The following is a 24,171-nucleotide window of genomic DNA, read 5'->3' on the forward strand; positions in this document are numbered from 1 at the left end:
CTTGCTTTCAGTTTTTCAAAGAAATCTGCAGTGACATTTTTCCATACCTTCAAAGTTCAGTCACATAAACCTTTTTTAAGCTTTTTCTTTGACTTTTTCAATTGTTATGCAAGTAGATTATCTTATATCTGATCTCCCCAGAAATATCACCTTTAGCTAATTTTGCTTGTGTGAATGTTAGTGTCTCTTTTAGTGAACATAATGTCTGTGATTCCTTTATCCTTGTGAACTTTGAAAGGTAAAATATTCCCGCAAACACCCTTTCGCAGAATTGTACACTGGAAATGAGAGCAATAATGATTTTTATTTTGTGTACAAATCAAAATTACTACCGGATACTCTTACTAGACCTAATATTGCCTGTAGTTATACACAATGTCTTCTATCACTCACTTCTAGAATTGTCCTTTTCTATTCCATCATTTTTACTATGAATAAATTCAGCATTTCTTATATGGCGCGTTATGGAAATTCAGATTTAACAGCATAAATTGTGTTTCTCTTGTTTTTATTGGCTTGGTTTTCATTTTGTTTTAAGGATTACATAATCTCTTAACAATAAAGGTGCTAAAAAGGTTCTTTCAACTGCTGTCACAGAAAAATCATATTTGTTTCCCTGAAGGCCAGAATGCACAGGCATGCTAATGGTTGCCATTGTCTAAAGAGTATCTAGGGGGGAAAATGACGTTAAATAAATTAGAGTGAACGAGAACAGAATATTCTTTAACTACATTTCATTGGCCCTGTACTTGTACTCTGCACAATGACAATAAAGTTGAATCTAATCTATAATCTGTCAGGTATGACACGCCAGCCAAACTTTCTGTTTGTTTATGTCTCCTCAAGGTATGAACCTTTCTATGGGTTCAAAGGAATACTTCAGCATTTTTTAACTTAATCTCTATCTGCTACATCTGTAGTGTATGGTTCACTAATATGGTCAAAAATTATGATGCACTTTTCTATACATAGAAAATAACAAACACCTGTTGACTTAAAATGGACATAAATAGAAGACAGAGGGCAGGTGCTGAAATGACTTCTAATATAAGCATGTTTTGAGTCAACAAGGTTTCTGTTCTTTTTAAGCACCGAAAAACATGTCAACATTATTGTCTGTGTTGATTGACTGTATACTCTAGATGCAACAGAAAGAGTTTAGGTTGAAAGTGCTGGAGTAACCTTAACCCACCACAAATATTGGCACACCTGGTAAATATGAGCTGTGAGAAATATTCTTTATTGCTTATTCTTTTGACCTTTCATTCAAAATATCAACAAAAATCTATCTAAGCCTTATTTGAATTGGAGTGGTAGAAAGACAAAACCTAAATCTTAATCATCCATCCATCCATTTTCTAAGCCGCTTCTCCATCAGGGTCGCGGGGGGTGCTGGAGCCTATCCCAGCAGTCTTCGTGCGGAAGGCGGGATACACCCTGGATGGGTCGCCAGTCCATCACAGGGCAGGCAGACAGACACAGAAAGTCACTCACACACTCACACCTAGGAGCAATTTAGCACATCCACTCGACCTGACTGCATGTCTTTGGACTGTGGGAGGAAACCGGAGAACCCGGAGGAAACCCACGCATACACGAGGAGAACATGCAAACTCCACACAGAGAGGACCCAGGGAATCGAACCCAGGGCCTCCTCGCTGTGAGGCGACAGCGCTACCCACCATGCCACCGTGCCGCAAGTACCAGCAGATATTAAATGAAAATTTGACTACTTCAACCAGGAAGCTAAAACTGGGCCATAGCTGGATCTTTCAGCAGGATGGTGGTCCAAAGCACACCTCACAATCAACACAAAAATGATTAACTGGTCACAGAGAGAAGGTTTTGCCATGGCCACCCAGTACATATCTTGCTATATGTTCTCCAGTCTCATTAAGCATTATAGGAAAAGATGCTGAGTTGTTATCTTTGCAATGGAAGGCTGCACAAAGTATTAAATGAAGGGGTACTAACAACTGTGGCACACATAAATTCAAGAAAAAGTATTTATGCCATGGTATTTTATTCCTGATAAGATTTAAGGTTTTCAGTCACTGTACTTTATATTGTAAGTTAGATTGTTGTTAATATTTTGAATGAGAAATTTTTTTTTTTTTTACATTCAATTTTGCTTTTGTTTACCAGGGTGACCATATTTGTGGAGAGTATTGTATGTCCACTGAAAGTTTTAAAAGATTCAAAAATGGTTCTTCTTCAGCATTGCTCCATACAGTCCTTTTGGAACCTTCATTTTCAAGAAAGAGGTGTTAGGGTTGCCCACTTCCATTCCTCCAGTCTTAAGTAAAGTTATTGATAAAAAGAAAAGACTATCTGAAAAAAAGGACACTATCTGTGTTCAGATAGATACCATTAGTAGCTTACAAAGTACTGATCTATAAAAAGTTCTTAACAAGCAAAATACAGTTTTACTCACATTTCCTTCACTGTACAGAGCAGATGTGATTAGATTAAAATCATAGCCAACCTACACAATGCCAATCTTTGCAAAGTCATTGAGTAAAAAGTACTTTATGATTATTTTCTTTTACTGTCTAGAGCAATGCAGTTAGCCTATACAAGCTTGATTTACTGTATGTGCCTCTAGGCATGACTTCTCATCATCCATTTGTCCATTTACATCCTGCCTTTATAAATATTTTAGGTTAAATAATGCAGGATTTCCATTTGGTGAAGTTATGCTGTGGCCTCTTTTTATGCAATGTAAGCTAGCGTAATTTTTTGGACCAGTGGTTGCATTTTTTTTTGTCTTTGACCATTTTCACAGCCTGGACTGCTGCATCCATCCTGCTACCTTCCTAACAGGGATAAATCCCCCTTATGAAACCTCACAGTTAACACCACTGCCCTGATTCATGAAATGCTTGTACAGTCAAGTGGCAACTATGCCAAACACCACTGCCAACCAATGTTGCTTTTAATTTGTGCTTTAAATTTATCACTGTTTCAGCTGCTTTCAGTGGAACAGTTTTCATGTTCCCCCTCTAAAGATGTTTGCATTTAGGAGAGCAGGTGCTTGGCAGGGAGTAGCTTTTCATGGAACCAGTGGTCGTGGAAATCTCCAGTCTCCATAGTGTCTCCATAGTGCACTGGATCAGGACTATGCAGCAAACCCCTCTGTCGGGATGTGTGCATTTTTACCTTTTTGCCAAACAGTTTATGGTTGTTAGTAAGCTGTTTCACCATCTCCGGGTAACACGACTAATCTAGTTTTTTGGTTATTTTCACCCACCCATCATGTAATCACTCCATAGATGTTAGCTGATGTAATCACACCTCTCATAGTTCTGAAGGAATTCTTCCACAAACAACGCATATCCCTTGTTCAGTTTGGACTCCTACATTGTTGTGTGTTTGGTGTTTTCCAGCAATTCTGGATACATCCTTGAATTTCAATCTTGGCAACTATGACAAATATAAAGAGACATAGTGAAGGGATCAAAACACCAATATTTCTTTTGGTTAATAATTAGAGGTTAATAATCCGACATAAGGCAATAGCAGAATGGAAAACTGGTCAATTAGGATTTTTTTAATATGGTATCTAGGTAGATACAGCCTCTCTCATTGGACAGGATATCAGGCAGCTGGACACAAGGCCTTACATGTTAGATTAACCACCGACTTAATTAGGAAGTGACAGAGGAACCAACCAATCGTGTTCTGATTTACAATGGTTGGGACCAATTATTTGAGGAAATAAGTTGCTGACTGTGAACATGAGCCATTGTCTACTCAGTATGAAAAATCAGGGCTTTAGAAAGGTCAGGGAACTGTCAAGAGTCACTATAAAACTGCTAGGTAAAATATATGTTCAGGTCCAGAACATCCAAAAAATGTCAGCTTTGTGCTATTTCACATGAACCTCCTTAACCACAATTTGATCAAAACAAAATTCGGTGAGAAAGTGAGAGAGAGGATGTGTGCTGGCAATCTTGAACTCTAGTCATCCTTCCAGTTTTTGCCCAACACACAAACACATATAGCTGAGAAAGACAAGAGGACAACTAACCTCGCTCACCACACACCATCTAACAAACAAACTACCACACGCCTGAGAGAAGGAGAGATATATAGAGAGAGAGCTTACCACAAACGCCGCAATTTATTACAGAGCTGAACAGATTCATATCTGTTTATACAGACATTCACATGCACTAAGACTGAATTTGCTGCCAATCACATGAATAAGTATGTTTAAGATTTGGTACATGCACACCTCAGGTTAAGAAGTACACATTATTTCTTTGGCAATAGTCCCAGCATGAGCCCACAGCTCACACCCTGCCAACTGTGACTTTCAGGACAGTGCAAACAAATCATCTGATCTAACCCAGCGTAACCTCTGCATGAACAGAAACTGGGTGAAACCAGTACGACCCCATTCTGACCTGAGGACCAACCCGGTAAATCTACCTCATCTCATAAACATCTGCGCTAACTCAATAGTCCCAGTTTTAGCAATAGGATTAGTTTACCAAACTGAACTACTGCATGAAAAAATACTTTATGCATAATGAAAAATCATCATAGTAAAAAGAATAAGCCACAAACAGAATCCAGAACCACCCACAAATTCCACAAGTACTCATTTACATCACAAGTAGTCATTTACAGTGACAGTATCAGGGAGATTCTCATGAAATATACAGCGTGGATTTTGCAGATGACAGTCAGTCCAGTTTGTCAGAATTTACTAGTAAATGTCTGTTGAACATTCCAGATCAAACCGAATGTCTGATTCAAATTAGATAATGAGCAGAGGTTTGGTTGTCGAGATGGAGACTAAATTCAGAAGTAGGAAGAACCTTTTGACTCATACGCAGCATACTAAACTCTGTTGCTGCATATAATCTTTGCATTTGAACTTCTCCAAAGCAGTGCAAAGCATCAGTGAAACTTTGCTCTCCAGTGGAATACTGTGCCCTTCAATTCCAACATAAGGTGTAGGCTAAAGCATTCTGGATTGCAGATAGAAAAAGCAGAAGTACACAATCTGATCTTTTCTTTCAGAACCTTCTTCGTGCAAAAGGTTGTTTTGGCATGTTTTAAGCAATAGATGTGAAATAGTGTAGAATTAAATGATTTATTCAGAATAGACCACACCCTTAATAATAAGGGTGCCAAAAAGGTTTTTGCGATGATGCTATATAAGAATCTCTTTTGGTTCCCTGATCCATAGGGTCTCCCAGAAGGTCCCCATTTTTGCTGTGTGTCTCTGTGTGTTGGGAATTAATGAAACATCTAAAACATGGACTGTTTGAGTGCTGGGGACTGGTTTGAATACCTTTCAATACATGATTCTTTAAAGAACCATTTTTGTAAATGAGACATTTCAATGTAAAGAACATTTTTAATGAACCTTCATATGATGTAAAGGTTCTACACCATGTTAAAGTTTTTTTCTTTCTTTCCTGGAATCATATGTTTAAGACGAGAGTCATTTAGAAACCTTTCATATGTAGTGTAGCTTCATAGAACCTGTGATCTAGTGGCATTTTCCTTTGAAATGCGTACCTGTAGTGGCTTGTGATTTTTCTGTTCTGAGTCTGTGCTGATGTTATTTTTAGTCATTAATATGAACTTGGGTTAGGTGAATTGACTCGGACAGTCATCTTACCTTACTATTTTCTTCTTGTCATACAGTCCTAAAAATAAAGGTGCCAATAAAGTTTCTTTTGCAACAATGCCATTGATGGACCACTTATGTTTTTGTAAATGGCCTTTATAAATGTGAAGAATCTGGCTAAAGTGAAAATGTAAAAATTCTGTACTAATTTATCTGTTTATTTATACATTTTTTAGGACGGTATCTCCAAGCCTATAATTATTAAAGAACCTTCACTTTTAAGAGGGTAGGCACAACCTTTTACATCGTTCGTAAAGATGAACTGAAATGTTCTTGAAACTGTATTTTTTCTTCACATTTTTGCCTAGTCATCTTTTTTTTTGGAATTAAACTGACTCATCTCAGTAGCTTTTGGCAGCCTACCATCTAGTCTTTGGGTTCCGTGTTGATCATGATTTTGCCTTTGGTGGTGTCGGTTCCTTTGTGATTTTTAGGTTGTTTTGTAGTCTGGAGGCAGCTCTTCCTTCACATTTCTTGTGTGGTGTCAACCTATCGAGAATGCAAACTTCTTGGGTGTCGTACCACAGAAATAACAGCTTTGATTCAGTTTTTAAGACAAAGTGTTTAATTACAAAGGACTTCCATATCCAGTGTTGCTTCCGTATTGTGTTATGGCACCCTGTAAAACCTACATGGGGAATTTATTAAGTCTCAGAGGGTGCAGTGTTGTAGTTTGAATCGTTGGCTGGCACTGAACTCTTAAACTCTCTTGGAACCTCCTCAGATGCCACAACAGAAAAACAACACCCTTTCTAAAAAGCTGTCAGGTGCCTGTGGTCAGGGTGTTTTCAGTGTCGACGAAGTTTCATGTACAGCTAACAACACAAACAGAGAGCTGTGATAGGATGAGAAAAGAGCAGCATCCCTCTTCTCTCTGATGTAGACCTTGAAGATCAGGACCAGTCAGCCAAAGCACAGCACCCGTTCCCTTACAAAGCCACGGCACTGCTACAGCAAAATCTACTGTACACAGAGGTGAGTCACACCAGTCTCCCTAAACATAGATACTCAGAATTGTCCTGTAGTATATACATATTAGTATATACATGTAGTATATACATTTACATTTATACTGTATGTGAGTATTTTTATACACTGTATATTACTGTGCAAAATTCTTAAGGAACCATGAAAATTTCTCAGCAATAAGGTTATTTTTTCAGTTAAATACAATAAAATATTAGAATAAATACAAATAAATATGACTTTTGTGAAATGTAAGAAGATTTTTTTAAGCTATGAGATTATACACAGTGTGTTGTTTATTCGTTACATAATTCTAATTCTAATATTAAACAAATAGACACGTTTCATAGCTTTTCATATAATTTTCTCTGTTCTCACTTCTGCACAGCACCGTGCATATTTGAAATTAGTTTTTCCTGTTTGAATGAATATATTTTTGTATTTTTGTATTATTTGTATAATAAACTCTCTATTGTTAAAATACAGTAAAATACAGTAGTAAATAGTAGTAGACCTCTACTATCAGAGTCATCCAATTTTTCTGTTAGTATTGATGGCGTGCTCGTTACGCCTGCACCTGTTGTTAGAAATCTTGGTGTTTTACTTGACTCATCACTCAATTTTGATCTGCGATTCAAATTCCTCACCAAGACTGTATTCTTTCATTTACGTAACATTGCTCGTTCCTGTCTGATAAAGATGCCAAAACTCTGGTTCATGCCTTCATTATGTCCCGCATTGACTATTGTAACTCCCTCTTTGTTGGTCTCCGTGTAAAATCTATGCTAAAGTTACAGTACTTTCAGAACTCTGCAGCTGGAGTTATCACCCACACTAAGCGTTCAGCTTATATCACCCCCGTTCTCTCTCAGCTACACTGGCTACCGGTCCCGTCCCGTATAAAGTTTAAAATCTTACTTCTCACAAAGTTTTCAAAGCTTTGCATAATCTTGCTCCCCCCTACCTCAGAGAACTGCTGACCTCTTACACTCCCTCTCGCTCTCTCAGATCTTCTAGCAATAACTTACTTGTTGTTCCATGCACCAGACTTTCCACCTTGGGAGGGAGGTCCTTTAGTGCCATGGCCCCCAAACTCTGGAATTCTCTTCCTCAATCCCTCAGGGACTGCTCTTCTCTTTCTTCTTTTAAATCTGACTTAAAGACTTTTCTGTTTAATGCACATTTTTCTTCCTCCTTTGTTATGTGAAGCGACCTTGGGTTTGTGAAAGGCGCTATATAAATGTAATTTATTATTATTATTATTATTATTATTATTAGATAGTTCTTACGCATATGTATGGCGGTCAAGTAAGTTTATTGTAGCCATATTTGATAGAACAAATTTGTGAATAAGTCAATAAATATATCAGTAAATACAGTAATTATGTAATATAATTCAATGTTTTATTCTTGAATACAGATTTAGTGATTAGGTTTTTAATTTAAAAAATCAATCCTTTTTACTCTTTACTTAAACAAACCAAAAATAAGCAATGGCCGCATGATGCCCTGAAACTGAGCCCCTGACAAAACTGACAAAGAAAAAATGTGTAATTTAAAATGACTAGTAGACATTCTTCTACATATAATTCCACACATAATTTCCTCGGAGCTGTGCATAGATATGGACAACATATATAAATTAAACTATTGCTTTAAACATTAACTTACTGAAAGCTATTATATGATACATGGCAGTCAGTCCCTGAGGGGTCAAGTGCAGTCGAGCTACTGTACTTGAAATAGAAGTGACCAGTCACTTCTAGAAGTCAAATTCGGGTTTTAAAGTTGTGTAACATTGTACACAGTACTTCAAAGACCTGCTAGAATCGGAAAGGTGGACCCTTGACCATCTGTTGCTGACCTTTAAATGTAAACTGCATTAAGCAAAAATGCATGCTACAGATTAAAAATTCACTCATGCATAAACTGTATGCTAAAAATGCTTTGTTTTGCATATTAATATCCATATTTTACAGCTCAGCCTACGCTGTTCCATATACACACAACATTAATTTCAGCTAAAGTGTAAAAAATTATGTAAATGTTGATCTGTAGAAAAGTAATTGTTGCTCTTACAGTAGTTACCAGGACCTGTGTACCTCTGTCATGTACGTAGGTGAAAATGCATAAAAAAAATTGATACAAATTACCTGCCAAAACTCAAATAACAGACAGAGCAATTAAACAAGAATGAGGTTCCTTAGGATGCTTACAGCTAAATTTGTAGCAAGTCATAAGTCCAAATTGTTTAATCTGCCAAAAAAACTTCCAAACATCCCGGACAGCAGAACAAAACATTCTGATATGAGTGTCGTTATAACATAAAAATCATAAGAAAGTCTAATAACAATAATAATAATAATAATAATAATAATAATAATATATTAATAAATTAATAAAACGTAAATCACTTATAAATCACATTTTGCATTCAAAGTCTATTGACTAACCTGCTGCTTAATTAATATATTTATTCATGTAGTTAGCTATTTAAATATGATATAATTTAATATTGGTATTTCTTTATCCATGATATTATGCATATAAGAATAACTCAGTAGTAATAAAACAAAAGCATTTTACCCAGTGCTGGATGCCAGTCTGCCCGCATATTATTGCAAATGTTTAAACACCCCTGGTCAAATGGCGTTTTGTTGATTTTCTAAGTGAAAATAATATAACACATCCACTACAGAGAATAAATTTAAATAAGGTATTTTCCTGCAAATTTTAGTGCACAATTTACATTTATTTGCTGAATTTAATATAGTGGAAAAAAATAAAACATACAAAACAAATGTGCCATACGTTTTGCACAGTCTGCATTTTATTTATGAATTTTTTATATTCAGTTATATTCAGGAAATTAACACTAATCTTGTATTAAAATGTGTGTTCTCTTTTGAGAGTGTGTTCACTTATTTTCACTTAGAACATCTACAAAACATGTCATTTGAGCAGGGTGGTTTGCACACGACGAGAACATGCTCTGAATAAAAAGAAACTGACAACATCCGCTTACTCCGTTCATGTCACAATAACAACTAGCATCTGACAACTAACCTGAAAACTCCTCTTTACATCTCAGCAACAAGAGTACAACTAATTGCCAACTAAAACATAGAAATCTTCTGGTTTCCTATATCATATATGCCAAAATTGTCTTGCAGACCCCGTCCATGATATCCAATAAGTGCATATTTACCTTTCTAAGCTCCTCGGTATCAGCACCAGCTCAGCCATGTGCTGCATTTGATGCACTGTGAGTGAATGAAAATGAGCCAGAATCGACAGCACAGGTCTAGTGGGCTATTTCTGATCAAATGAAGCAGTGTTAGACATGAAACTTGTCTTAAAGTGGCTTGGCACGCAAGGATGACTGAAAGCTGAAGTGATAAGTCATCCCACGGCTTGTCTCACTTCGACACACGGCAGGGTGGTGGCACGCGATGCCTCCCTTTATGAGTAAAACTTTAAGTTAAGTGGCCTTCCACTTCATCTTGATTTTCGTGCATTTGTAAACCACAAAACACATCTGGAAGTAACCACTGACATTTGTTTTGGTGGTAACCATGGCACATGCTTTTTGTTGACACTGGCACTGGAGCTTTGTTAGAATTCTGAGTAGTAATATAGAATAATAGAGGCAGAGCATGAAGCCTAATACTCTAAAGTTACAGCCAAATTACTTACATTCACAAGTGACTAACTATTTCATACTTGCTGCTGCTGCTCTGAAAGTTTCGGTAACAAGCTGCCTACAGCGATATCACAAACACCACACAGTGAGTGTGAACAGGTAGAATACCACATTTCCTCTCAGTCTGTTTTCTACAGGTGGCAGTTCTAGCTCTCAGTTGAATGGCAGACCTGCTTTGTAAAGAAGTCAATAATGTCACAGCTCATATGAGATCACATTAAGTCTAAAAAGTGTTAACCATTTAAGACTCAAGATTAAAAGTAACCATCTGATTAAAGCTTTTAAGTGATCATCATTCAAATTTTCAGCTGTGCCAATTATCAAACACAAATGTATTTGACAGTATTTTCAGACCTTTGATAGGCTTCCAAGTACCAACAAAAAACTATATATATATTTATATATATTTTGCTACTGTCGGTAGAAAAACTCTCCATTTATGTATTTTATATATCTCCATTTTTGTCATTTTTCAGTTATTGACATAATTTGAAAATGCTTGTTGCCCTGTGTGTAAAGAAACAGCCCAAAATGACTTGGCAAAAAGTTTGGTTCCATTGACTTACATTAAAAGTAAAGTAGATTTTTTCCTTTTCCTGTAAAGTTACAATTTTTGAGATACAAGATTTTCTTCCTATAACCACGATGTATATACGTATATAACAAAAAAGGGATATAAAAAGTGATTCAAAAACTTATAACAGTGGTTCCAAGCCCTGGTTCTGCACATTTGCAACAAACACACTTGATCCTGGACTTGATCAGCTTTGTAGCAAGCCTGTTCTGCGCTGAAGTAGTTGTATTGTGGCAGGAAAACACAAAAATGTGTATGGCATTGGGGTACCACCTCTGCCTTCTATGCTGTAGGCTAGGGTTTAATCCCCACCTCTGACCCAACACTATACCAATAAGGGCAAGACTACTAACACTGCCTTTGCCTACCTGTGTAAACTGATCAAATGTAAATGTACTACAGGACCAGGGTTGTGTGTTCTGACACATTCCTCCCATAACTGTCATAAAAAAATTTGACTTACACCACAATAGCCTTTGGGAAAGCCTTTGTTTCTCTAGCACATTGATGAGACTTAACATGTACTATATCTTTAATGTTTAGGTTAATCGATTTATATTTACATTACATCCAGTATAATGGCATATGTGTCTAAAGATGTCCATTTCCCTTTTGCAATGAGAAAATGGCTGGCAGAAGTATTCAGGGTACAAACAGTGACACAATCCCTACATCATAGAAATACAACATGTAATACAGTAATTGATGCATAATGTGCTATAAAACAGGGATGATCAAAATAAAACGTGAATAAGTTCTAATGCTATTTGTTGATTAACAAACAGCATTATAACTGGGCTTTCCCCACAGATACCATGTCAAAGCAAATCCAATAGCATTATAATTTCAACAGCCCACATAAATGAAACCCAGAAACCATCAGATTATATTGGTACCCTTTCATTTGCAGTTGCGAGTTTACATGCAGAACATTATGTAAAAAAGTCACAGAGAAGAATCTCGTAGAATGCACCCTTGGGAAATTTGAGTTTGACATGACCTCTGAGAATAAACACATTTCATGGTTACAACATAGAAAAGACATTTAAGAGAAACATTGAAAATTAAGAGAACTGAACGGAAGTTGAGAATAATAAAACAATAAAAGGGAAGAAGACACCTATGGATTGCCCACTGTCAATTCATAGAAGATATTGCGAGCTGTTTTTTCCCTATTTTTTTAGTTTTTTGTTGTTGTGAAAACCACCGTGTACAAAGAACACTTAATACACTATACAATGTGGCTTATTATTCTAGTAAAAGACTCCCAACAGCACACTTTGTGTAGTCCAAGCACATGTTCAACTACTAGATCAGTGAGCCTTTCAAGGGGAAGCATGTTTTTGTATCACTGACTGGTGGGGGCAATAACACAGACCAGTAACCATTTTCTCTGCATGTCCCACCCCTCTATTAATAAATGAACAAGTCCACAAGCAGTGTGAAAACATGCCTATGCCCTTGTGTGATTAATATTTTGTGCATATATTTTTAAATGGGTCAAGTTTCCGCAGTTTCTCAGAAGTGATAAATAACCTATGGGTGTACTTGAATTGTCTGGATACAGCCCAAAATATTTTCCCTTTATTCATCTGGAATCACTATGTTAAATTCCACTTCCCATCTGATGTTACTGGTGTGAGCTTTCAATGAATTTGTCATGTTAGGGCAATAACATCCAGTATATCCGGTTTTAGGCAATATAATCATAATATATGATAAGTAATTTAGTCAGAGCTTATCATTTTCTCAGTTGTATTTCAATTATAGTCCTGGGTTAAAGCTGAATTGTTGTAGCTCTTAAACAGAAGGTGATGGTAAGAAGTAATGCTTTAGTGCAGAGTTCAGTGATGTAGAAACATAAAAATAGAAATGAATGAAGACTTTTTTGGCAGCATCAATATGCTTAAATACAGAGTGATGTAAATGGAACATACTAAATATGCAGTGTGTTCCAGATTCTAAACAAAATACATAGTTTTTTTTTTTTAAGGGTATAATTTAAAAAGATTCCTCTGCCACTTTTGCTGTCTCTAAGTTTCTCTCATTTGCTCCATTTTGTGAAAACTACTGTAGGTGATCAAAACAAGGGCATCTGGGTGCACCTAATCAGAGTAAAGTGTACGGAGGAGAGGTTATGGTGTGCACACACTCATGCATAAATGACTAGACCTTTTTCTGCACTTTTTGGGGTGGCTTCACTGGGGAAATTCAAACCATATCTTGACCTCAGACTTGAAAACACATCAAATTTGAATTATTATTATTATGATGGATTTTTATTATTATTTGGATAGACAAGAGCACATATGCCTTTCATCACAATCATAGATCTGTATACTCTGTATAAGTTTGAGTTAAGGTGGACTAAACTACAATTTAACTACATACCTTCTTAACTGAATACTGTGACATGAGCATGTCACGTGTTCTAAATTGCCAAATAATTGCTAAATTGCCAAATCTTTTAGGGCACTTATAGGGAAAACTGATACAGAAGTTATAATGAAGTCACCCATAACCCTTTGATAAGTGGCAGACACGATTTGCGATTGTATGAATCACTACTCTCCAAGTGTTCCACAAAAGGCCCTTTGTACAAGATTGGCAGTAACATTTACTAACATCCTGCTTGCAAAAGCTTTGATGACCGTCAAGACACTTCAGATATGTGTCAGATTCTTTAAGACAGACGATGACAGAATTAGAAGTAGTTGTATATGTATAGCAAAAGTCAAATCTTGCAAAACCTGATGCATTGTGCTTGTCAGAACTGATGGGAAGATATTATGCAGAACATAATATCTGTATTAGAATCCTATTTGCATGGCAAGATCTCAAAACATCTATCACTGTTTCCCAACTAACTCGATATAGCAAGAGCAAATTTGCAAAGAGAAATGTGCAACTATTTCTACATAGGCAATACATTTTGTTATTAGGCTACACCACTTCTCTAGGATTATGACCAAGTACAAGAAACATCTCTTAAACTCCATTATTATGTAATATCCAGTGGTTATCAACTTTTCTTGCCTCAGGACTCATAATTGACCTTTACCATGTCACCATTAAGTCATGACCCAAAGCAATGTAAGCCATTTGCTTGTACCTCACCACAGCAAACACACTGGTTTCTGGCCCATCTTCTGTTCTCACTGTAAGACAAAAACATACAACCCCAATTCCATGAAATTCCATGAATTCAGTGAAGTTGGGACGTTGTGTAAAACATAAATAAAAACAGAATACGATGATTTGCAAATCCTTTTCAACCCATATTCAATTGAATACACTACAAATATAAGATATTTAATGTTCAAACGGATAAAATGTATTGTTTTTTGCAAATATTCACTCATTTTGAATTTGATGCCTGCCACACGTTCCAAAGAAATTGATACAGGGGCAACAAAAGACTGGGAAACAATCTTTAATTGGAAACAGGTGTCATGATTGAGTATAAAGGGAGCATCCCTGAAAGGCTCAGTCGTTCACAAGCAAGGATGCGGCGAGGTTCACCACTTTGTGAACAACTGCGTGAGCAAATAGTCCAACAGTTTAAGAACAATGTTTCTCAATGTGCAGTTGCAAGGAATTTAGGGATTTCATCATCTACAGTCCATAATATCATCAAAAGATTCAGAGAATCTGGAGAAATCTCTGCAAGTAAGCGGCAAGGCAGAAAACCAACATTGAATGCCCGTGACCTTCCATCCCTCAGACGGCACTGCATTAAAAACCCACATCATTCTGTAACAGATATTACCACATGGGCTCAGGAACACTTCAGAAAACCACTGTCAGTGAACACAGTTCGTCGCTCCATCTACAAGTGCAAGTTAAAACTCTGCCATGCAAAGCGAAAGCCATATATCAACAACACCCAGAAACGCCGTCGGCTTCTCTGGGCCCGAGCTCATCTGAGATGGACTGACGCAGTGGAAAAGTGTCCTGTGGTCTGACGAGTCCACATTTCAAATTGTTTTTGGAAATCATGGACGTCGTGTCCTCCGGGCCAAAGAGGAAAAGGACTGTCCAGATTGTTTTCAGCACAAAGGTACATACAGGTTTTGGAGCAACATATGCTGCCAAGCAATGTATTTTCCAGGGACGTCCCTGCTTATTTCAGCAAGACAATGCCAAGCCACATTCTGTAAGCGTTACAACAGCGTGGCATCGTAGTAAAAGAGTGCGGGTACTAGACTGGCCTGCCTGCAGTTCAGACCTGTCTCCCATTGAAAATTTTCCCTTTGTGGCGCATTATGAAGCACAAAATACGACAATGGAGACCCCGGACTGTTGAGCAACTGAAGCTGTACATCAAGCAAGAATTGGAATTCCACCTACAAAGCTCCAACAATTACTGTCCTAAGTTCCCAAATGCTTATTGAGTGTTGTTAAAAGGAAAGGTGATGTAACACAGTGGTAAACATGCCCCTGTCCCAACTTTGGAACGTGTTGCAGGCATCAAATTCAAAATGAGTGAATATTTGCAAAAAACAATAAAGTTAATCCGTCTGAACACTAAATGTCTTGTCTTTGTAGTGTATTCAATTGAATATAGGTTGAAAAGGATTTGCAAATCATCGTATTCGGTTTTTATTTCTGTTTTACACAATGTCCCAACTTCATTGGAATTGGGGTTGTATTTAATGTATTTTTTCAGCATCCATTAGGCTAATCTGAATTTGACTGTAGGTTTCCATATTAGTGTTTAGTTTGCTAGGCTACCAATGACAAGTATCAGTCAGGTTATAAGCAGGAAGTAAAAGAAAAATGCACCTTAAAACATCTGTAAACTTAAAAGTCTTAAGGGAGAACATCTTTTCAGTTGTAAGCAACCAGTTGAGAACCACTGACATACACCATCATGTGGATTGTCACTAAACAAAAACACTATTTCTTTGTTTCAGCGCAATGGCGGACTATAACAGCTCTGCAGGCTCATCTGAGAACTTCACAGCCACAGATGTCGTTTTAACAGGTGACTCAACAAGTGAAGTTCTTTTTGGCCAGCAGTGGGGCAGCAGTTTTGCTGCTGGCCTACTGCTGGACCCACATTATTTTGTTCTGATTCCTGTAATCACTGAAGTACTGAAGTGGTGCATTAAACAAACTTTTGGCATCTGCATTAATCAAACTTGGAGTATATAGTAAACTGGAGTATGTAGTAAAAAACAGCAATGGAGTAAATGATGTGTAACCAACTTTGATACTAAGTAAATTTATTTTAATTCATGTGTTCTGATACCATATACAATGTAATATATTGAAAACATTCTGTATTTTAATGCTGGAACATACTAACATATATACTATATGTATAAATATACTAACATATATTTGTTAGTGCTTCTTTTTTCCTTTAATATTCACCTATGTCAATCATACCTGTTTAAAGAAACGTCCTGATTGTGCTGACCTCTATTAGAGCAGTGAGTGAATGAGAAGGATGGACTTATGTTCTTAAGAAGAATGTTCTTGATAAGTTACTTTGCAAGATTGAACTGGCAAGAACATAAGAACAAAGAATGCATGCATAAGACTTTAAGAAATGCTGTGTATTGCACAATAATCTGAGCCCAGCTGTTTTCACCAGTGGCCTAAATGTTCAGAATACTATGAATACCATTTACTTTCAGCTGTGATTTACAGAGGATACCCTTTGCTATGCTAGATCCAAGTAATGTGTCTTACAAATAGCCCTTTAATCATTCCAAATAACTGACCATTTATGTATTTCCTTCCGCTGAGTTTTAAGGTGTTCAAAATGTTTTTAAGGGTCTAATAGACCAACAGTAAACACTCAAGCAATGGCAAAGTAACACAAATCAGTACAATTAGTATCTGCAAAATATTTTAATAAATGTAGTGTCAAACATTTACATTTTAAAACTTCAGTGATACACCAAAATCAACACAGTCACCTTCGCTAAACAGAAAGTTTAAAGACAAAATTAACAAGGTGGTACTTCTCCCCATCCCCCCAAAACTAATGCATCTCAACTGCCCAATCAAGTACTTCTGAAGAAGTTTATGTGCTGGAACAGGTGTGGGAGGTAGATCTTCAGGACCAGGGCTGGTGACCAATGTGGTATATATTAACTGTCCTTTTCACTATCCACTTTACTAGAAATGAAACCCTTATACAATCACTTACTGGCCACTTTTTATATTCCATCTATCTTAGAGTTCCACTATATGGGTGCTCAAAAACTAGTTGTAGCCCATATTTTGATGCACAGTATGTCAGCTACCCTCTATGCCAGAGGTGTCAATCTTATCCACAAAGAGCAGGTGTGGCTGTAGGTTTTCACTCTGAAAAAGCAGGAGGTCATCTGATCAGATGTTTGAAGACCGAAACCAACCATTAAACAAGGGGAATCAGGTGTACTTCACCTTGTTTTGAGTGAAAATCTGCAGCCAGACCAGCCCATTGTGGGTAGGATTGGACACCTCTGCTCTACTCCATTTATTACTGGTCAGTTTCTGACCACAGAAACACTGTTGACTAGGTATTATTTGGTTCAACATATACATCATTGCTGCTTGATTGATAGCGGGCCATCACTCAAATGTTCCATGGTCAGCAACTGACCACTGAGGAGGATGTAAAAAGGATGTCTAAGGCAGATTGTGCATCAACAGAGGTGCTACAGGGAACTAAAGGTTAAGGTGATTCTTTGCCTTGAGATCATTTTAAAAATCAGTGCCCTGTGATGTCACTACTCAGGTCACTAATCAAAATTCTCTCTCTTTTCCACTGTAATGCAGATTTCCCCACTGCCACAGATGACTACGGCGATTATACTTTTGTTTCTACAAACACTGCTCTTTTAAACCCATGTGAGGGCAATGCGTTGCAGGAGACGTATTCCAAGGTTGTCCAGGTCACAGTTTTCCTCATTGTCCTTGTCCTTGGTGTAATCGGGAATGTGCTGGTCATCGCAACCTTTGCCCGCTACCGCTGCCTCCGTGTGCGCTGCATGACCGACGTCTTCCTCTTCTACCTTGCACTTTCTGACTTGCTGCTGTTGCTAACATTACCGCTGCAGACCGTCGAGACTATCCGTGGTGACTGGGTTTTTGGAGATGTCCTGTGCAAGCTCAACCATGCCATGCATGCTATCAATACATATGGCGGCTTACTGCTGCTGGCTTGTATAAGCGTCGACCGCTACCTGGTTGTGGTTCGGGCCAGGGCCGCACACAGGTTACATCCGAGCATGTTGTGCCACAGCAAGCTGTCTGTTATCGCTGTGGCGCTAATCTCTGTTATCCTCAGCCTGCCGGAGCTCCTCTTCTCCTCTGTGGTCAAAGTGAAGTTGGATGACATGGAGACGTGTGGGATGAATATATGGGTGAAAGACAGCAGGCGGGTGAAAAAGTGGGCACGCGTGGCTAAAATCACAGTGTTCTGCATACCTTGCGTGGTCATGCTAGTGTGTTACATGGCCATTGGGTATAAGTTGGTGCAGGGAGGGAGGAAATGCTGGCGCAGGCAGAGGACGCTACTCCTCATGGTGGCGCTGGTGGTGCTCTTTCTGCTCTTCCAGCTGCCATACAACATAGTGCTGACATTAAGAGAGACAACAGATCTAAACAGCTGTGAACTCTGGGGCAGTGCTCATCTGAGTGAAGACATCACCCGCAGCCTGGCATACGTCCGCTGCTGCCTCAACCCTGTTCTGTACGCCCTTGTGGGCGTGAGATTCAGGAACGACGTAATGAGATTGCTGCAGGATTGTGGCTGTGTATGTGCTTGTCTGAAACACATGAAACCACTGCCAACTGGTTGCAGCTCGATGACTCCCTCCTCCCCTCCTCCTACTACTCTCTCACCCCTCCCCTCCGCCAGTGGACCCCCTAAAAACTTACTTGCCTGTAGCAGGCCCTCCCAGCCACAGGCTGATGCTGAAGAATCACGTGCGCCTGATACATTGCTTTCCTCTGCGCAACAATCCCACAAAGATCCTGCTTACGTGAGCTGGGGACAACACTGATTCAGCCTCCTCCTGCAACAGCATTTTAATTCCTTTCAAAGAATACCAGTTCCAACTGGCTGCTGTATATATATACTTTTAAGAGTTTTAGATTGTAAAATACTTAAACAACCCTCAGCAAAACAAGCATGATCAAGGTAAAACTAATGTTAAGAACGCAGCTTTTAGAAAAGTATTTGTAGTAGAAATGCATTTTCATTCCATTGCCGGTTGCATCTTTGTTTTTCAGATGCATCTTTTTCATTTGTATTGTAAATCATATTGTTACTTACTGGATTACAATAAAAACAAGACATTTTCCACACCTTTCAGTCTTATTATCTTTGTTGTTTATTACATATTTTTCTTCTTCTTCTTGTTCATCTTTGACCATTCTACTGAATTAGTTGAAGCTACAAGTAAAACATTTTTTTAAAAAGTGTTCAAACCTTAAAAGTTTACAAGGATTTTATTATGATGTATTTATACTCAAGGCAAATCAACATTTAGAAAGTACTTTCTACTGAGGAATAGAAAATAAGTACTAAAATAAATAATATAAATGTTATATAAATATATAAATATAAATAAAAGTGCAAACGATGCCATTGCAGACACAGCAACAAGTTGTTAGCACTGAAGTGTAGTGCTAGCGGTTTCTGGGGGTTTCATACCCCAGAAGAAATTTAAATTATTTTCACACATGATAATCCATCACATGCTGCACTATGATTGTTCAATATCCTAATTATAATAATAAAAATAATTTTGTGAAATACACACACACACACACACACACACACACACACACACACACACACACACACACAAACACAGACACAGAAACACACACACATACACACACATCTTCTAAGCCGCTTCTCCTTCTGGGTTGCGGGAGGTGCTGGAGCCTATTCCAGCTGTCACTGGGCGAAAGGCAGGATACACCCTGGACAGTACGCCAGTCCATTGCAGGGTCTTTTGTGAAATACAGCTTCAGAAATAAACTGCTGGTTGAGAACTGAAGTTCTGTGAAAATGAAAGCTCATGAGTGCCATTGTGTCCTGTGATGAACCTAAAAACCTGCCTGTCTACTTTGTTGAGCTGATCATTTACATACAGCACCCTTATGTAATAGTGTGATTTCTCAGAAGAAGTACCAGTTCCCCATATTACCTGACATGATTCTGGCAGTTGGTGCATTTTGAGATATGACACCTTTGTGAATGAACCAACATTATACATGACCACATTCTCACAGACACAAACATGGTGTTTCAATGCAATACATTCACAGCACAGTGTTTCAGTCAATCCAGTAAGAAGTAAATGAGACATATACTTGTGCTGGTTACTATACCTATCACCCGCTTCAGTGCTGGTTTTAATATGCCGTCATCCTTTTTTCCCCCGGGACAATCTCTGACACCATCTGTTTGTAAGCTGTAAACTACTTTAAATGCTTAATATTTCAAAACCATAACATTCGATTTGCTAGGCTTTAGGTTCCAAACTTTCATCACATTACTCTGCTAGCTTGCTAGTTTGCTCAATAGCTAACACCAACAAAAATAAGTGATACTTTATTAATCCACAAACGGGGAAATTCCACCTCCGCATTTAACCCATGCGTGAAGTGAAACACCACATACATACTAGTGAATAGACACACACACTAGGGGGCAGTGAGCACACTTGCCCAGAGCAGTGGGCAGCCCTATTCACAGTGCCCAGGAAGCAAATGGGGGTTAGGTGTCTTGCTCAAGGACACCTCAATCATGTGCTGTGTGGGATTGAACTGGCAACCTCCAGCTCACAACTGCCCGTCAGGGTGCAATCTGTCCAATGCTGGCACTACATGCTTGCCTACTTGAAGAATGTGAACATGCTTTATTATCTACATGATGTATATTCAATAAAGTGACCACACGTTTTAAAAAAAAACTGCAGGAAGTTTGATTTTGACTGGTTGGGAAGTAGAAATCTGATTATTGCCTGATTCTTATAGACCTGGAGTTTTTTTCCATTACAGGATTTTGCCCAAGTGCATGTAAACCCATTGAATGAATAACTGACTAAATCTTTTGTGCAGTTTTCAGATTATTTTCAGACAATTCTGGTAAAAATGTTTCTACTGCACTGGGCGACAGTTTATGTTACTACACTGTACAAATTTACTAAATGATCCTTTTCTTTACAGTTGCACCACTTTGATTTTAGATTTAGAAACTTAAAACATTCTTATGAACAAACAGATATGTTACAAGGTTCTTGCACATCAGTAAGCATGTCAGGTTTTGTAGGATAAACGTATCTGTGTGTTAGAAGAATTACACTGTAACTGGAAAGGAATGAAGAAATATGGGTGTGGAAACAGGTTACTAAACTATTACTATTTCCTATTGCATTACTCATCCAAATACCATGAAATGAAACTTAAAATGGCTTTAATCAAGTCAAGCATGTTTTTTTTGCTACACATCCCTTCTTTACTGTTCATATGTGATAGGTGATTGATCATACCCAGAGAGTATTCTGAATCACTTAGAGCTTTATTTTATTTATTATACAAAACAACCAGTGAACCTACATGTGTCTTCTGAGTCCTTGCCATTGATGATGATAAAATAGTGGTGAATCTCAACAAATGTTTTCTTTGGGTATTATTTTGCTTATAGCGCCTTGCTTGTACCTCTTCACCAAGAATGCTTTCTAAGATATGTTTCAGGCCAAAACCTTATCAAACTTTGAAACAATGTCTCAGACCCCATGCAACATATCTATGATCATTTCATATAATCAATTTCTGTGAAGTTGTTTTTATAAGCATAAAACACTTTGGGCTTCTGGTTCCCTCATCAATATTGTGAACAATTCTGACTTGAGACGTTTCTCTATGAAGGAGTATTTCATATCAGCCTACTCTGAATTACTCTACTCATATCTTAACTGTTTATGCAGAAACTGATTTTGACTGAATTTACCTTTACAGAATCTGTTTTCACTATACTCACCATATTCAGTGCCTTCTGACATTACAGGCACTCTTGGTGAAGATGATGGAAAAAGCCAAGGTCTGTGTGGTTTAACCACTATTACATTCAAAATTTGGGTGAAATACAAGACTGATATTCAACTGCTGTACTGTTCAGAAAAAGACAGTCATTCATTAAGCATTCACCCTACAGAATTTTTAAAAAGCAAAGAAGCTCATAGAAACATGACTGAAGTAAGACAACAGGTAAGTCATCTGCTCTCCTTCTGCCCGCCCATCCACTGGCTGGCTGCCTTTATAAACAGCTGAGCTGCATATTCTCCTTTGGGGTGGCCATAGGACAGTAAAGGAGATGGAAGGGGTAAGTCTCTTTTTAAAGCTCTGTATTTTGAATTAGCTATTAATGTAAACTCTTTTTCCTTAACCTTCATCTATAATACTTCTAACATGTCTCAGTTTTCAATCATCCTTTGGTCAGAATAGAAACACAGATCAACAAAAAGTACTTTGAAAAATAAAAGTTTTCTTTTATCTTTTACAGGTTAGCACACTCAAAACCACATCAGACAAAGGTTTTCACCTTGTTTTAACAATTAAAAATTGGTTTTTAAAGCTGATATCTTACAAATATATCAATGCATACCATAGTTTACCCACTAACACAACCGAGTCAATTAAACCTGCAACTTGGAAGGACTGTTATGAAACTCTGCGTAATAGACTTGGCCCAGTTGTTTATCAAAATGGAAAAATTATTGAACCAACTCCAAATGATTCGTTATTGGCAAATGAAACACCCTGCATCATAGAAATTAGGAACTCTAATAAAAAAATAATGGGAAGTGGATGTTTCTATGGAAACGGTCATGTCCTGACTGCCTTGCATGTTCTTAAAGACCAATACGACTCTGAAATACATGTTATTTTCCACATTTCAGAGGGTTTTCTGGTCTACAAAGCTGAGTTTAAAAAACATTGCAACACTTACCCAGACAGAGATCAGGCCTTTCTCAAACTGCTTGGAAATACTAGTCCTCTGGGTGATGGTCTACAAAACCAGATTGGTAAAGTTAATGAAAATGACAACATGTATTTCCATACATTAACAGATTCAGGCCATTTCCAAAAGCAGGAATGCAAAGTCATTCGCCCGAAACCACATATGAAGTCCCACATGTTTTCTTCTGAATTTATAGTGTCAGCAGCAGGCAGACCTGGCGACAGCGGCTCACCTGTATTCTGTAACGGGAAGTGGGTGGGCATATATAGAGGCATCTTCTTTAATGATATTCATAAACTAAAGTTTGGCCGTTGTTCAGAAATTGATCCTAAGATAAACCCCTGGGCCTCTTCAATGATCAGTGATTCCCATTCTTCCATAGCTTGTCCTCTCAATGTTGAGGAGGAGCGGCTCTACTCTGAGCTCCTCCCAGATGGCTGAGCTCTCTTTTTTATATATTTGTATATAAAGTTACATTAATTCTTAAAAGTTACATATTCTTACATATATTAAAAAAGCAATAAATTTTAAATAAAATAAAAAAACTTTGTTTATATATATATATATATATATATATATATATATATATATGGGTGCCAGCTTAGGTTAAGCATGGAGGCCCCACACAATGTTATTTCCTAAAATATATATTTATAAATACAAATATAACAATATAACATATACTTGTAAAAAATCTGCTTTCAACATAAAAAAGTGAATTTAAAAAAACAACTGTCTATGGTTTCTAAATACCAAGTTAGACATAATATTGAATTACTGAGCTGATCAGTGGTCTGTTAAACTCACAGTCTTTGAAACAAAGTGCACAGGTTATTAAGTTAGCTCTACTGAATATCAGATCTCTTACAAATAAGTCTTATATAATTAATGATTTAATTACAACTCACAGGCTTGATTTCATGCTTTTAACAGAGACATTAAACTCATATAGTGCTGATATTGTGTTAACTGAGACGGCTCCACCAAACTTTAACTTTTTAAATGTTTCACGCACCGGCAAGAAAGGTGGAGGTGTAGCAATGCTGTTTAATGATACTTTCCAATGCAAGCAGTTACCACTTGGTGATTTCACATCTTTTGAATATTTAGGTGCGATTTTAAAGGGGGCACAAAGAATATTATTAGTAACTGTCTACAGACCTCCAAGGTACAATGCTAATTTTATTGATGACTTCACAGATATGTTATCTTTTATTTCTACTGAATTTGATCATTTTGTTATTGCTGGTGATTTTAACATTCATATTGATAATCACAAGGATAATTACGCCAAAGAACTC

The 24,171-nt window shown here is 37.5% G+C and overlaps 1 protein-coding gene across 1 annotated transcript; it reads left to right on the forward strand.

Moving 5' to 3' along the window:
• Positions 1-6,559: 6,559 nt before the first annotated feature.
• Positions 6,560-19,078, forward strand: ccr10 (chemokine (C-C motif) receptor 10). The gene is made up of 3 exons (XM_017700707.1): positions 6,560-6,622; positions 15,807-15,877; positions 17,668-19,078. The coding sequence occupies exons 2-3, from the start codon at positions 15,811-15,813 to the stop codon at positions 18,894-18,896; spliced, it is 1,296 nt and encodes a 431-aa protein (XP_017556196.1). The 5' UTR covers positions 6,560-6,622; positions 15,807-15,810; the 3' UTR covers positions 18,897-19,078.
• Positions 19,079-24,171: the final 5,093 nt, after the last annotated feature.

This window comes from Pygocentrus nattereri, chromosome 3 (genome assembly GCF_015220715.1).
Source record: "Pygocentrus nattereri isolate fPygNat1 chromosome 3, fPygNat1.pri, whole genome shotgun sequence".
NCBI classification, from domain to species: domain Eukaryota; kingdom Metazoa; phylum Chordata; class Actinopteri; order Characiformes; family Serrasalmidae; genus Pygocentrus; species Pygocentrus nattereri.

Coding starts and splice junctions, on each gene's coding strand:
- ccr10 (XM_017700707.1), top strand. CDS start 15,811: ATGGCGGACTATAACAGCTCTGCAGGCTCATCTGAGAACTTCACAGCC. Junction 15,878..17,667: donor CACAGATGTCGTTTTAACAG/GTGACTCAACAA, acceptor ACTGTAATGCAG/ATTTCCCCACTGCCACAGAT.